A 16,694-nucleotide genomic window follows, 5' to 3' on the forward strand; every position below is an offset into this window, starting at 1 on the left:
TACCCCTTCCCACTTCCCTGTTCTGGTATTCCCCTATACTGTTGTGTCTTTCCAGAACAAGGGGCCACTCTTCTATTCTTTTTGGACATCATTTAATATGTGGATTATGTCTTGGGTATTCAAAGTTTCTAGGCTAATATCCACTTAACAGTGAGTGCATACCATGATTGATCTTTTGAGACTGTGTTACCTCACTTAGTATGATGTTCTCCAGCTCCATCCATTTGTCTAAGAATTTCATGAATTTATTGTTTCTAATGACTGAATAGGACTCCATTGTGTAAATATACCACATTTTCTGTATCCATTCCTCCATTGAAGGACACCTGGGTTCTTTCCAGCTTCTGGCTACTACAAATAGGGCTGCTATGAACATAGTAGAGCATGTGTACTTATTACATGCTGGGGAATCCTCTGGGTATATGCCCAGGAGTGGTATAGCAGGGTCCTCAGGAAGGGTCATGTCCAGTTTTCTGAGGAACTGCCAGACTGATTTCCAAAGTGGTTGCACCATCTTGCAATCCCACCAGCAGTGGAGGAGTGTTCCTCTTTCTCCACATCCTCGCCAACACCTGCTGTCTCCTGAGTTTTTGACCTTAGTCATTCTGACTGGTGTGAGGCAAAATCTCAGGGTTGTTTTGATTTGCATTTCCCTAATGATTAATGATGTTGAACATTCCTTAAGGTGTTTCTCAGCCCTCCGAAGTTCTTCATGTGAAAATTCTTTGTTTAGCTCCATACCCCACTTTTTAATGGGGTTATTTGATTCTCTGGGTTCTACCTTCTTGAGTTCTTTGTATATATTAGATATTAGCCCTCTGTCAGATTTAGGGTTGGTGAAGATCCTTTCCCAATCTGTTTGTTGACGTTTTGTCCTTTTGACAGTGTCCTTTGCCTTACAGAAACTGTAGTTTTATGAGGTCCCATTTGTCAATTCTTGATCTTAGAGCATAAGCTATTGGTGTTCTATTCAGGAACTTTTCCCCTGTGCCCATGTCCTCAAGGGTCTTCCCCAGTTTCTTTTCTATTAATTTCAGTGTGTCAGGTTTTATGTGGAGGTCCTTGATCCATTTGGAGTTGAGCTTGGTACAAGGAGATAAGAATGGATCGATTCACATTCTTCTGCATGCTGACCTCCAATTGAACCAGCACCATTTGTTGAAAAGACTATCTTTTTTCCACTGGATGCTTCCAGCTCCTTTGTTGAAGACCAAGTGACCATAGGTGTGTGGATTCATTTCTGGGTCTTCAATCCTATTCCATTGATCCGCTTGCCTGACATTGTACCAATACCATGCAGTTTTTATCATTATTGCTCTGTAGTAAAGTTTGCAGTCTGGGATACTGAATCCCCCTGAAGTTCTTTTACTGTTGAGGATAGTTTTAGCTATCCTGGGTTTTCTGTTATTCCAGATGAATTTGAGAATTGCTCTTTCTAGCTCTATGAAGAACTGGGTTGGGATTTTTATGGGGATAGCATTGAATCTGTAGATTGCCTTTGGCAAGATGGCCATTTTAACTATATTAATCCTGCCAATCCATAAGCATGGAAGGTTTTTCCATTTTCTGAGATCTTCTTCAATTTCCTTCTTCAGAGATCTGAAGTTCTTGTCATATAGGTCTTTCACTTGTTTGGTTAGAGTCACCCCAATATACTTTATGCTATTTGTGGCTATTGTGAAAGGGTGTCATTTCCCTAATTTCTTTCTCAGTCTGCTTATCCTTTGAGTATATAAAGGCTACTGATTTGCTTGCATTGATTTTGTAGCCAGCCACTTTGCTGAAGTTGTTTATCAGCTGTAGGAATTCTCTGGTAGAGTTTTTGGGGTCATTTAAGTATACTCTCATATCATCTGCAAATAGTGATACTTTGACTTTTTCCTTTCTAATTTATATCCCTTTGACCTCCTTATGTTGTCTAATTGCTCTAGCTGGGACTTCAAGAACTATATTGAAAAGATATGGAGAGAGGGGGCAGCCTTGTCTAGTCCCTGATTTTAGTGGGATTACTTCAAGTTTCTCTGCATTTAGTTTGATGTTGGCTACCGGTTTGCTGTATATTGCTTTTACTGTGTTTAGATATGGACCTTGAATTCCTGTCCTTTCCAAGACTTTTAGCATGAAAGGGTGCTGAATTTTGACAAATGCTTTTTCAACACCTAATGAAATGATCATATGGTTTTTTTCTTTGAGTTTGTTTATGTAGTGGATAGCATTTATGGATTTCCTTATATTGAAACATCCCTGCATCCATGGATGAAGCCTACTTGATCATGGTGGATGATCGTTTTGATGTGTTCTTGGATTTGGTGGGCAAGAATTTTATTGAGTATTTTTGCATCGATGTTCATAAGGGAAATTGGCCTGAAATTCTCTTTCTTAGTTGGATCTTTGTGTGGTTTTGGTATCAGCGTAATAGTGGCTTCGTAGAAGGAGTTGGGTAGTGTTCCTTCTGTTTCTATTTGGTGGAATAGTTTGAAGAGTATTGGTGTTAAGTCTTCTTTGAAGGTCTGATAGAATTCTGCACTGAAACCATCTGGTCCTGTGCTTTTTTTGGTCGGAAGGCTATCTATGACCCCTTCTATTTCTTTAGGGGTTATGGTCTGTTTAGATGGTCTATTTGACCCTGGTTTAATTTTGGTAATTGGTATCTGTCTAACAAAATGTCCATTTCCTCCAGATTCTCCAGTTGTGTGAGTACAGGTTTTTGTAGTAGGATCTGATGATTTTTTGAATTTCCTCAGTTTCTGTTGTAATATCTCCATTTTCATTTCTAATTTTGTTAATTTGGATGCTTTCTCTGTGCCTTTTGATTAGTCTGGCTAAGGGTTTATCTATCTTGTTGATTTTTTCAAAGAACCAGCTTTTGGTTTTGTTGATTCTTTGTATGGTTCTCTTACTTTCTATTTGATTGATTTCAGCCCTGAGTTTGATGATTTCCTGTCTTCTTCTCCTCCTGGGTGAATTAGCTTCTTTTTGTTCCAGGGCTTTCAGTGATTCTGTTAATCTTCTAGTGTATGCTCTCTCGAATTTCTTTTTGGAGGCACTCAAAGCTATGAGTTTTCCTCTTAGCACTGCTTTCATTGTGTCCCATAGATTTGTGTATGTTGTGCCTTCGTTTTTGTTAAATTCTAAGAAATTTTTGATTTCTTTCTTTATTTCTTCCTTGACCAAGGTATCATTGAGTAGAGTATTGTTCAGTTTCCATGTGTATGTGGGCTTTCTGTTGTTTTTAATTGTTATTAAAGACCACTTTTACTCCATAGTGATCTGATAGGAGGCATGAGATTATTTCAATCTTCTTATATTTGTTGATGTCTGTCTTGTGACCTGCTATATGATCAATTTTGGAGAAGGTACCATGAGGTGCTGAGAAAAAGGTATATTCTTTTGCTTTGGGATTAAAAGTTCTATATATATCTGTTAAATCCAATTGGTCCGAAGCTTCAATTAATTTCACTGTCTCCCTGTTTAGTTTCTGTTTTCCTGATCGGGCCATTGGTGAGAGTGGAGTGTTGAAGTCACCCACAATTATTGTGTTAGGTGCAATGTGTGCTTTGAGCTTTAGTAAAGTTTCTTTTATGAATGAGGGTGCCCTTGTATTTGGAACATAGATGTTCAGGATTGGATTTTTCCTTTGACCAGCAAGAAGTGACCTTCCATGTCTCTTTTGATGACATTAGGTTGAAAGTCAATTTTATCTGATATTAGAATGGCAACTCCAGCTTGTTTCCTGGGACCATTTGCTTGTAGAATTTTCTTCCAGTCTTTTACTCTAAGGTAGTTTTTGTCTTTGACTCTGAGGTGTGTTTCCTGTATGCAGCAAAATGTAGGGTCCTGTTTACGTAACCAGTCTGTTTGTCTATGTCTTTTTATTGGGGAATAGAGTCCATTGATGTTAAGATATATTAAGGAGTAGTGGTTATTGCTTCCTATCATTTTTTATTTTAATTTTATACGTGTGTGGTTATCTTCTTTTGGGTTTGATGAAAGAAGCTTAATATCCTTAATATATATAAAACCTTAATATAGTTTCCCTCGTTGTAATGGTGTTTTCCCCCTATTATTCTTTGTAGGGCTGGGTTTGTGGAAAGATATTGTGTAAATTTGGTTTTGTCATGGAATATCTTTGTTTCTCCATCTATAGTAATTGAGAGTTTCGCTGGATATAGTTCTCTCGGCTGGCATTTGTGTCCTCTTAGAGTCTGCATGAGCTCCACCCAGGATCTTCTAGCTTTCATGGTCTCTGGTGAGAAGTCTGGTGTAATTCTGATAGGTCTTCCTTTATATGTTACTTGCCCTTTTTCTCTTACTGCCCTAAGTGTTCTTTCTTTGTTTAGTATATTTGGGGTTTTGATTATTATGTGACGGGAGGTAGTTCTGTTCTGGTCCAGTCTGTTTGGAGTTCTGTAGGCTTCTTGTATATTCATGGGCATCTCTCTCTTTAGGTTAGGGAAGTTTTCTTCCATAATTTTGTTGAAGATGTTTGCTGGCCCTTTAAGTTGTAAATCTTCACTCTCATCAATGCCTATAATCCTTAGATTTGGCTTTCTCATTGTGTCCTTGATTTCTTGGATGTTTTGGGTTACAAGCTTTTTGCATTTTGCATTTTCTTTAACTGTTGAGTCCATGGTTTCTATGGTATCTTCGGCATCTGAGATTCTTTCTTCTATCTCTTGTATTCTGTTGTTGATATTTGTGTCTATGGTCCCTGATTTCTTCCCAAGGTTTTCTATTTCCAAAGTTGTCTCCCTTTGTGCTTTCTTAGTTGTTTCTACTTCTGTTTTTAGATCCTGGAAGTTTTTGCTCATTTCCGTCATTTGCTTGTTTGTGTTTTCCTCTAATTCTTTAAGAGATTTTTGTGTTTCCTCTTTCATGACTTCTGCCTGTTGATCAAACTTCTCCTGTATTTTTTAAAGTTATTTTTGCATTTCCTCCTTATTGGCTACTAACTTCTGACCCATATTCTCCTGAGTTTCTTTCAATGATTTTTGTGCTTCCCTTGTAAGGGCTTCTAGCTTTTGATCATTTTTCTCCTGAATTTCTTTAAGAGATTTATTTATGTCCTTCATGTGTTCCTCTATCAGCATCCTTACCAGTGTTTTTAAATCCAACTCTTGTTTTTCTGGTGTGTTGGGGTATCCAGGATTTGCTATTGTTAGAGAATTGGGTTCAGATGCTGCCATAATGCCTTGGTTTCTGTTAGTAATGTTCCTACATTTGCCTTTAGCCATCTAGTTCTCCCTGGTGTTAGATGGTCTTATTATTACTGGCTGGTGCTTCAACCTACTGTGGATCTTTAAGGTTATCTCTGCAACACTGGATGACTGGGTTTCCTCTGGCACAGAGGAAATATGCTGCCTTCCTCTTTTGTGCCTTTGGAGCCCTGCTCAGTCTTGCCTCAAGCAATGTTATACTTAGGTTGTCAAGGTCAACCAGATGTTCTCTGACTGCTCTGTTATGGAGCAAAGATGGTGTGGTGGGGGTCACGCCCTCTGTTGATTATCACATAGGACACAGGTCCTGTGACAGAGCGGCTTGCAGATGAACTAACTGCCTATGTGCTCAGTTCCTGAGTGCAGGCAGACCCCTGGAGATTTGCAACCCCAGAGATCTAAAGCTCAGGGTGATCTGTACCTAGTGATGCTTTTCTGTCCTGGCAGGGAGTGACTATGGCCGTGGGGAATCTCTTCCTCTGCTGCTCTCTGGGCAGGACACAGGTCCCATGCCCGGCGGGCTGGCGGACAAACCATCTATGTGCTCAGTTCTTTGGCCCAGGCAGACCCCTGGCGGTTTGTACCACCAGAGATCTAAAGCTCAGGGTGATACAGTACCTAGTGACCCTTTTCTGTCCTGGCAGGCAGCGAATATGGCTGCGGGGCTTCTCTCCTTCTGCTGCTCTCTGGGCAGGACACAGGCCCCATGCCCAGATACTTCTTGCAAGTATTAATCTATTTTGTTTCTCAGTTATACTTTGATATTTAATGTGGCTGACTATGATGTGATAGTTCTTTTGACATCTCATGAGCTATAATAGTCAATACTTAACCATGTTTAATTTTAAAAAAAATTATTATTAGTGTGTGGAATATGTATCCCACATGGGAATATGTATTGTACAGTATATGTGTGGATGACAGGGGACAGCTGTCAAGGAGTCTTGTCTCTCTTCTTACCATGTGGGTCCTGGAAATTAAACGCCAGTTGCCAGGTTTGGTAGCAGACATCTTTACCTGCTGAGCTATCTTGCTGGTCCTCAACTGTATTTTTTTTTTTTGCCTTAATCCTTTAAGGTACCTGGGCTTTATTTTGAAATAGTAAATGCCATCCTATTTCATCAGGAAATGGCATTCTAAATTCTTGTTGCCACAATCAAAGAACACCCCAAAGTTTCATTACTGAGGTATAGATAAAAGATTTGACTAATATTGTCAAATCTTTTATCACTAAACCTTACCACTTTAAGCCTACCATGGTATCTGGGGTATAGAAATATCTGGTAGTTATTGGATGTGTTCAAGATAGTTTAACAGCCTGTACTGTTTGGCTGCTTTTTATTTTGTTTTGTTTTTTGTTTTATAGTTTTCATAGAACCCGGAAGACTGGTGCATTGTCTCTTGTAGGCAAACCTTTGGATGAATGAATGACCTGAGACTATCTGACAGCAGGTGTCACATATAGAAGAGCTTCTATAGAAGCCTCTAACTCATCTCCTTTGCTTCCATTCTTGCGTATTTTCTGCAACTAATAATTTGCAAATTTCTACTCCAGCACTCTTAGGCTTGAGACCATCTTTACTCTCACTGAACTAGACCCAAGCTTTTTACTGCACTTCTGATCTCTGCTTTCCCTTTCACAGCATCTGATTCGATCACCCACAATGCTCTCTGTCACAGTGCTGGTGTCTCACTTGCCTTTCCTTTCCAGAACATTCTAATTTCTATGTTCCTTTTGATACTAGAGCTTCCCTTCCTTTGCATTACATTTTTTTTGATGGACTGCTGCTTCCTGTTCTGTTAGCTAAAATGGATTTGTCTCCTGGCATGCTCACTTCTCCGAGCCCATGTCTCACCTCATCTGCATGGTCTCTGCCCCATCACTCTGTTGTGCTTTCTAACCCTCACCTGTCATTATCTGAACGTGCTTCTTATCCATATCCTCCACTAGGATGTAAGATCCACAGAGCAGAGATTCCATCTTCCCCAAATAGCACGAGTGTCAGTGAACTGTTTAACGTGTGCTTGGTACACTATGAACACTTACTGTGTGGCTGTATGAGTAAATGGGTTATGGGCTTCTCTCATAGCATAAGTTTTAATTGACACGTGGGAAGCATTCTTCCACTTGTCATTCACTAAACCGGCCTGTGCACACATTCTTAAAAACAACCTTCTCAAGCAACTGTGGTCAGGATCAGCATTTTACAGACGAGAGAACCAAGGCTTGGAACGAGAATGAATGTCCAGGACTCACTCATTTCCCAAAGCTGTGTGGATTAGGCACAGCACAGGAGCTAGGACGAGGAGTCTGCCTGTCGGTTCATGGGTATAGGAGTGAGCCTGCCTGGGGATGCTCCTTAATCCTTGCTATTTGAGTTTCATTAGTTCCTAGTTTCTCAGTGGTTCCCTTCCCTTGATCTGAGTGGTCCAGAGCCACAAGAAATCTTGCTTTATTTGGCAGATTCTTTTCGTCCTTGTGAATGCGGATGAACCTAAAAACAAACGCATCTTTGAGTACTTCCAGATCTCAAAAGTCAATGTCCCATCTGTTCAAGTCCTGAACTTAAGCTCCGATGCCAGGTATAAAATGCCCACAGATGACATAAACTTTCAAAGCCTCAAAAAGTTCTGTAACAGCTTCCTCAGCAAAACTGCCAAGGTAAGCCTGCTCTCGGGTAAGTCATGACTAGAGCCTGAGTACCCCCTTACTGCCCTGCTGGGTTTGTTCATCTATAGGAAGAGAGAGAAGAGAGATCATCCCAAGGTTTAATGTGACACAGTCTCTTCATTCCTCCCACCACCACCCCAGAAAAATCACTGCAGCTTCTGGCTTCTGCTGAGACTGGAGATATGCTGCCAGTTCTTCAGTCATAAAAAAAAAAATCCTAGAAGTTCAGTTGGTCTAGAGAGATGACTTGACATCTGAAGGAGAATTTTATCCCTACAGCCTCTTCTCAGAAGATTCCTCTGACCTAGGGTTAGGAGAGAAGGAGATAGAACAAGTAGCAACCAGGAGTTAGCCTTAGAGCTTCAGAGACCTTTAGTGTGTGGGGGCTGGAGAGACGTAGTCTATGTTACTGGAAGAAGTAGGTTCAGGAACTTAACCATAAGCACTCTTGCTGACGTCATAGTGTTTATTTTACAAACCAAAACATCTTTGAGAGTAAACGGAGAATCCTCCAAACATGTTTTGGATAATGACAGGAGTATGTGGAGAGTCTTCAGATAATTCAACATCTATGGGGAACTCACCTCTGGCTGCTCTATTCCCTTCTATTTCCATGGGGACCCTGCCTCCTCTGCAGCCTTCTCAGGGGGGAAGCTCCTCTCTGACTTACATGATCATGAGATCAGATGGAAAAGCTGGTGTCCTCCCTGATGCTTCCAAACCATTCTTTCACGCCTTTGGCATCAGTCACACCACTTACTTCATCCTGGGTTACTAGCCTCTGGCCACCTCCCTTTCTCTGATGATGTCAGTTTCTCAGGGCAGCCTACTGCTTTGCCATCTTTCCTAGACACTAACATCCGACATGCTTATCTCTTCTCTTTAAACTGGCATGTCCACACTATCTCAGCCACCTTCTCATAATCCAGAGCCGGAACTTATTCCAAAGACATTTCAAGTCTATCTTCTTCTTAATTCACTTCACCACTGACCACACTTCTAAAGAGCTTCACCCTTCCCATGACCTTTGATCTTTGGATCCTATTTCAGTCTCTAGGGTGCTATTCTTCATGAACTTGAATTCTATGTTTTTCCCCCTTACCTCTAATAACATTCTCATCCTCTCCATGTTCCAATTCTCCTATATCTTGAAGGTATAGAAGATAATACACACACACACACACACACACACACACACACACACACACCTACCTCCAGGCAAAAATCTGAGCCTAGTTAAGTTTTATTCTACTTCTATAGTAATGTTGTAGAAGAGCAACTTCACCATGAGACTGACTGACCTTGTGAACACACCAACCAAACCTTCCTCTACCAAGAAATGTCTCAGTATCTCTGTATAAATCTCTCTAAGGTATTTACCTCTTTAATTTTAGGTCAGTTTCTCTTCCAGTCCCATTCCTACCTTCTCTCTCAGCTCAGCCCTCTAACTATATGCTATCAAGGTAAGAGAAGTCTTCAAGCTACAAGCATCTTTGCATTCTGTTATTACAGCTACAATATGCCTGAGACCCTCTCTAGCCTCTATCTTCCCTCCAGTTATACGCAGGGTGTTTTTCCACCCTTCAAAAGCCAACATGTTCTCTTGTGCTCCTGAAACACAGATAAACATCCCCCACCTGACCAGTGATTTCTGTCTGATCTGCCTATTCTTAATTCTTCATTGTTTGCATTGTAGCCCATCTTCTATGGCCAGTGTCCCCCTGCCTTTATGCTTCCAGTGCAAGCACCTTCAAGTCATTTCCAGAAGCTATGAGGTATAGGAGGGATAACATCACCAAAGAGAAGGCTAAAGAATTTGACAGAAGCCAGACAGCAAGGACTTGATAAGCATATTAAAGATTTGGCATTCTATGTATCAGGAGAAACCAGATCTCTATGATAAAAAAATAGAGCCTTAATTGTGGAAAAGAAAAGCATAGTGAGGTTTTGAAGAAGATTCAGAGAGAATCTATGTGAATAGCATGGGCTAACTAGACTAGGGCAGTCACGGGGAAATGGCAAAAACAGGGTATAGACTCAAGAGATACCCAGGAGTCAGTGATAGTATAGAAAAACAAATTCTAAGATTTGTAAAACTTTCTTTAATCCAAAACAGCTGCTGAATTCATTCTTTCAGTCATCCATTTGAAAATTCTTTACAGAGGTCTTTCTACATGCAGATACTTGATGAAAAAAGAAAAGAAGTCCTTTATAGCATGCTACCTAGTATGCCAGAAAAATAGAGAAAAGAAAGCAAGTGTCAATTCTAAAAGTAGCGAATGGGAACATTTCAAAGAACTTAAGGTAGCAGGACCTCAGATAATTTGGGAAATCCAAGCATTTCCCTGAAGAGCATCTTGAAAGATAAATTTGATTAGCTGGATAGCAGGGTAGAACTGGGAGAAGGCCTTCCAGGCAGTGGGCAGAGCGTACCAGTCAGAAGCGGCTTAGGCTTTGGGGTCACTGATGACAAGCATACCTGAAGAAAGCCAAGAGGGAAAGCAGTGATGAACTTGGGGACACTGTGGAAACACCTTGGCCTTGCCTCTCACAGTAATGAGGAAAGCCATTGTTTTTGAGCAGTCTAATTGAGAAGCTAATGACCTAGGTCCCACTGTCTTCTGAGAATCCCAAGACCTGTGTGTGGATAAATTGCAGCCCAGAGCTCTGACTTGTTCTCAGCTCCCTGACCCCAGGCTGCTCAGGACAGTGCACAGTGTGCAGCTGTCACTAGGTTTGTGACTATCTCTGCATTGCAAATCCTTTCAGGAGTTTGTCTTTCAAAGACAAAGCCTTTCATTGTTTATGGTGGTGGTGGGGAACCCCAGTTGCATGTTCTTTTCTGTAGTGGGGAGTGTTAACCCTCTTGAATTTGCTTCCTAGAAACACAAATCCAGTGAAGAGATTCCAAAATATTGGGACCAAGGGCCAGTTAAGAAGCTTGTGGGGAAGAACTTCAATGTAGTCGTCTTTGATAAGGAAAAGGATGTGTTTGTGATGTTCTGTAAGTATCTCCACAGAGGTAATAAGAGCCTAAGGGCTCCAATACTTTTCAAGTATTGTTTCTGAATTCCCGGGCAGTGCAGTCTCTTAAGCCCATAAACTCTAAAACCATGCTGAGGATTATCTCCTGACTCTCAAAAAGATTAGCTCAGGATGCCAGCAGCCATAGGCAACTTGATGCCCCAAATTAATTTTTCACATGTATGAATGCTTTCCACCTAACCCAGGCCTATGGCAGCATGGAACAGTAGTAACGTGACTGCTAATATGGCTTGGTTGGATTCAACAGTATATTAGGACTCAGACTTGATTCACTGTATACCTATGTCATTTAATTACCTACCGAATCCTCTTGAAAGCAGCTACTGCTCTGTTTCCCTGTATGGATTGCTCAACCGAATCTCAGTCAAAAACCATTGTCTGTATCACTCGGTAAGTGCTAGAAATTGGATTTGACCATTTCAGTCTGGCTCCAGCACCTACATTCATACTATCGTCCATAATTCCCCTTTGGTCCTTATCTGATTCATCCAATGTTCCTGTGAGATAGGGACACAGATGTTTCATGTCGGGGACTTTGTATAGTACATGGCTTGTTGCAAGCACTCCACAAATCCTGGCTGTTGTTACTCCAGCATCATTATTCCCACTGCTGACTAAGAACTGTGGCCCTTTCCCATCACCTTTGGTTTACGCGCCTGCCTCCCCAGACTAGAGCCTTCTTTCCATGAGACACTGCAGAAGGTGAATCCAAAGCTACCTCAGACAGGCAAAGGTAGCATTTAGTGAGCTTGTGCACCAGGCTAGGCTTGGGTGGAGCAAGGCAGTGAGGAAGGGACATGGACTTTCTCCATGATACAGGCCAAAGTCACACAGTAAGTTCTAAGAGCCAAAGTAAAGCCATCCCTGTGCTGAGTCCATCCGACACCCTTGCACAACTTCAGTGAAGCAGACACTTGCCAGCTGACAGGGCTTCTGAGAGCTGTACAGCTGAGTCATAGCTGTCTGCTCCCTTTCCTCGCTGAGCTGGGGAAGCCTTTCTCTACTTCCGCCGCTGAGACACACAGTTCTGAGAACACTCATTTGCTTCTGATGAAAGGCAAGAAAGAGAAGCTTCATTTTCTTAGAAGCAGGGCTGTTAGATTGCACCCTGGGGCTTCAGCCATTATAGTGTTCCATGTTCCTAGCCAGGGCCTATCAAACTCCAGGGGGGGGGGCGGTGTCTGGGTGCTGCAGGCAGGAGGTTTGGTCATGGGGGGTGTGGTGGGGACTTGGTTGATAAATGCACAGATGAGCTTGTGAAAGTACAATGTCAGGGCCTCTGAGGCCATTCCTCCCACAGAGCAAAACTCTTGAGTTCTGAACTTGAGATGAGGGCAAACCAGTGAGGTCCGGCTCTCCCTGTTTTGGATCTCTGCTCTGGTCTCTTTCCAAAGGGCCAGCTGTCTGGGCCACTCAAAGCTCAAGGAACTTTCCACAAGAAAGGCCAGTGTCCCCTGCCAAGGGTAGTTATCACAATTTTAAGAAATACCTGTTTAGCTTCCTGTTTAGCATATTTTCTTCCAAGGGACTGAAAGACCTGTTCGATTGTTACATAATAACATATGTCATGTATCTTTACACTATTGCCATATTTGTAGTCCAATCAAGCCCGAGTGAGCCATCTTCCAAGCCTATTCCCTTTGCTTGATTTTTCTGGATGACCTTGGGCAAGTAGCTTAACTTCTGTGCTATAAACACACCATTTTCCCTGGAACATAACAATGACATAGATATTTTTTCTTGGTTTTCTCTTCAGCTGCAGTGGAACACTATTCTAAAGGGAACATTTTTGTTTTGTTTTAAAGACCATATTAATGCATGAAAAATGTTAGTGCCTAGGAGAAACAGGGCTAGGCTTAATTTTTTATTCTGATCTACTTGTTAGTGATCATATACTGAGATATAAAAATAAGCTTTTATTAAAAGAGAGTGTGGCCTGCTGAGCAGACATGTGGTAAGAAGACAACGGGGGTACCATACGGTATCAGCTTACAGAGTCCTGGACAGCAGGACCTGAGAATCGCTCTTCTTTTCCAGATGCACCCTGGTCTGAGAAGTGTAGGGTGCTATTACCACTGCTGGAAGAGCTGGGCATAAAGTATCAAAACCACTCCACAGTCATCATCGCTAAGATTGACATAACAGCAAATGACATTCAGCTGGCGAACCCAGAACAGTACCCATTCTTCAGGCTTTTCCCTACTGACTCGCAAGAGGTGAGAGACTCTTGGGACCACGTGGTTGAAAATGTTAGGTCATTACCGGGAACGCAGCTTCTCTCCAGCTCAGCCTTCTGCTGAACATTCTTGGCTCCAGTCCCTAGTATGTGCTCATATTTTCCAGCATATTGCATGCAAGTTCTAAGACTTGTTATTGCATACAACTTGAGTCCATTCCTTATTGTTGACCAATCTCCATATGGATATGGATGTTTTGATTGAACGGAGTTGCCTTGAATACTGAGGCTGACGCTCTCTGTAACAGTTCAGACTACAGAGAATAAAGGGTATCTGTACAGGAATATTGGGATGGAATGCTACCAGATAAAAGAATGTATGTCAGACATCAACAATCCCTCTTTTTACTTGGGAATCCCAGTTCTTGCCCACCCATCACCAGGCCTGGTGAAACAGATTCTCTATGGGACTTCTGTAGATGGAAAATGATATCAATCAAAGAGGCATGAGTCAAGGTCCTTGTTCCAGAGATGAGAGGCTGAGAGGCATGAAAAATCATAATGACATAAGGTCATCTATGTATGCAATGGGGGGAAGGGCAGATCTGGAGGATAGATACAACTAAAGTCTTTATGCAGATTTGGGACTCTGCAGGATCGTAGAGATTTAAATTAGATTAAAGGAGGGGTCATGGACTCTATAGGTAGGATTATAACATGAGTGATGTGGGCAGGATGACCAGAGCACTGTGGGTGCATGTGATAGCATCCCAGCGCAGAAGGTGCTTGTAGAGAAGCTGGAGAAGATGAGGTTAGATTGACAGGATGAGGCTAAGAGTCACCAGTCTTGAGTTATATGATTAAAAAGCCTCCTTAAAGGCCCACAAAGGAAAGGGAACTATTATTAATGCTTGCTGACCATGCAGTTGGTGTTTTATAAAATAACAATGTTTTTTATTGTTACAATGCTACTAATACCTGCTACTCATAAGAGCAAAAGCATGTGGTACTTAACATAGGCCAAGCACTGCTTTAAGCACATTTCCTATATTTGCTCATTTAATCCAACAACTCAGAGGGGGAAGCTCCTGGAATTAATGCCATATGAGAAAACTGAGTTCAGTAAAGAGGCCATGTAAGCAAGTGACCCAGCCAAGGGTTAGACCCATAAAGTATGGCTTTGCAGTTTATATATGGCCTAGTCCTTATGTCCTCTGATGAGAGAGTTTTCATCCTTATTTCAGAGCCATGGAAAAGAAGCTCACAGAAGTTAAGACATTTTTTGGGAGGTCCAGTTGGTTAGGAATTTGATGCTGGGTTTAGTTTTGTAATCCTCTATGAGCAACTTACAGGAAGCTCCCATCTCCATCCTGCTGTGCTGTCTTCCTAGGCTGTCATGTATAAAGGAGAGCACACCATGAAGGGCTTTTGTGACTTCCTGGAAAGCCATGTCAAGGTTAAGACTGAGGAAGAAGAAGAGGTAAGGCACATATCTACAGGCTGGATTTTCTCTCCCACACATAATTACCAAGAAGCCCATATTTTAAAAAAAAGTCATGCCCCGAGTTCCATCTCTTATCTCATTCTCTCTGGAGATGGCTTTGAGGCTGTCCTGGGCAACCACACACTTTGAGTGAGCTCACTGGTTATTTTACCAGAACTTGTGACAAGGAAGTAGGAATGGCAGTAATTAGATAACAGACTCTCAAGTAACATACAGCCTTCAAAGAGCTGGCCAACTTGTCACTTTCCTGAGATGGTGATCAAATGCCTGGATGGGAGTCTGCCCACTGGGGTTGCTGTCCTGATGGATGTGTCCACAGTCTGCTCTTTCTCCTAACTATCCTCCAATGAGCCACCTTTTAGAAGGTGCCATCTAAATCAGTTAGGATGCCTTCTGTTGCTAATATCAAAGACACCTCCTTGCCTGCTTCAGCAACAATGGGTATTTATCCAATTTACCCAGTAGGACATTTGGCACAGCTGGACCCAGACAGTCATATCTGCTTTCTGTCTTCCTTTTTTCTTCTGTCTTGGGAGTTTTCTCAAGTAGTCACTTCCCATAGATGGTAAATGCTACTCCCATGGTTCCAAACATACCTCCTCCCAGTTTAGAAAAAAGATCCGTTTCTCAGTAGTTGTAACGTGCATGCTAGAGAGGATCTCTTTTTTAATATTTTTTATTCGATATATTTTAATTTACATTTCAAATGATTTCCCCTTTTCTGGCCCCCTACTCCCGGAAAGTCCCATAGCCCTCTTCCTTCCCCCTGTTCTCCCATCTACCCCTTCCCACTTCCCTGTTCTGGTTTTACCCTATACTGCTACACTGAGTCTTTCCAGAACCAGGCCACTCCTCCTTTCTTCTTGTACATCATTTGATGTGTGGATTATGTTTTGGGTATTCCAATTTTCTAGGCTAATATCCACTTATTAGTGAGTGCATACCATGATTAATCTTTTGAGACTGGGTTACCTCACTTAGTATGATGTTCTCCAGCTCCATTCATTTGTCTAAGCTCCATTCATGAATTTATTATTTCTAATGCTGGAGAGAGGATCTCATTAACTAAGCCAAAGTCACCCGATCTGTCCTGAAGTTAGGGACTGGGCAGCCACTTCTGTCATATAAGAAGTGTGCCCTCTATTAAAAGTTGGGCACATTATCATCTTTATCTATGAGGAAATATAAGCCACAAATGATTCTTTCTGGCCTGACCCAGAATAGAATTACTGGTTCTCCCTCCCATGTTCACACATACTTCTTCATTCTGCCTTCCCCTTCCCTGTCTTGTTCCCACATTTTCTTTACCAGCTATTGTACATGGAGCAAAATGAAGTGGCAGAGGAGGAGGTGTTAGCTGAGCCAGAGATTCAGCTCATGGACAAGTTGCCTGAGAATCCACTGCTCAAGATAGACACAACCAAACAAGACAGGCCAGCGAAAGAGTCTCCCGCGACAGGCAGTATAAGTAAGCCAGAAGAGCCGGAGAGAGGGAAGGAAACAGCTGAGAGGGAGAAGGAGGCGGCTCAGCTGAAGGAACAGCCAAAACCAGAGAAAAAAGTGGAAGTTAAAGAAGAACTTTAGCTTCTCTGAAGCCAGGGATGAAGTAACCCAATTCCAGGTCCCGACATCAGTTTCTGAGTGAATCTACTCAAACAATGCCATATACTGAATGGTGGGGTGGGTAGGGGCTAGATAATAAAGCCTTATGAGTGTCTTTGATCTGGTTTGCTCATGCCTTCTTTTTCCTGATTGGTACTGTCTAGAAGAGCCACTTGATCTAGAATTCAGTCAGGCCTGCAAGGGGAGCCATTATTCCAATACTGAATGAGTGTGTGTAACTCTCTGGGCCCTCACCAACTTTTAGAACACCACTAGCGGCCAGTTTCATTGTCCCCATTTGCAGATGAAGAGATGGAGGCACAAAGAGACTGACTAACCAGTCAGAACCATACAGTTTGAGAACTGTTGAGAGTCTGTCTCTTGTATCACACTTGAGCTCCTCTCTTTAGTCACTAAGTATGTAACCTCTCACTAGTTGGGCCCTCAGGAGTTTGGCTAGGTCTTGCCAATGAGCTGTGT

The 16,694-nt window shown here is 42.0% G+C and overlaps 1 protein-coding gene across 1 annotated transcript in view; it reads left to right on the plus strand.

Moving 5' to 3' along the window:
• The window catches only part of Pdilt (protein disulfide isomerase like, testis expressed), a 33,039-nt gene extending 16,843 nt beyond the window's left edge, over nucleotides 1–16,196 (plus strand). Inside the window, exons 7-11 of the mRNA XM_052175109.1 lie at nucleotides 7,681–7,878; nucleotides 10,771–10,891; nucleotides 12,970–13,148; nucleotides 14,499–14,588; nucleotides 15,924–16,196. Coding sequence (XP_052031069.1) covers nucleotides 7,681–7,878; nucleotides 10,771–10,891; nucleotides 12,970–13,148; nucleotides 14,499–14,588; nucleotides 15,924–16,196 — 861 coding nt within the window. The remainder of the gene's footprint in view (nucleotides 1–7,680; nucleotides 7,879–10,770; nucleotides 10,892–12,969; nucleotides 13,149–14,498; nucleotides 14,589–15,923) is intronic.
• The last annotated feature ends 498 nt before the right edge of the window (nucleotides 16,197–16,694 follow it).

The sequence above is a fragment of the Apodemus sylvaticus genome, chromosome 1, assembly GCF_947179515.1.
Source record: "Apodemus sylvaticus chromosome 1, mApoSyl1.1, whole genome shotgun sequence".
Lineage (NCBI taxonomy): Eukaryota > Metazoa > Chordata > Mammalia > Rodentia > Muridae > Apodemus > Apodemus sylvaticus.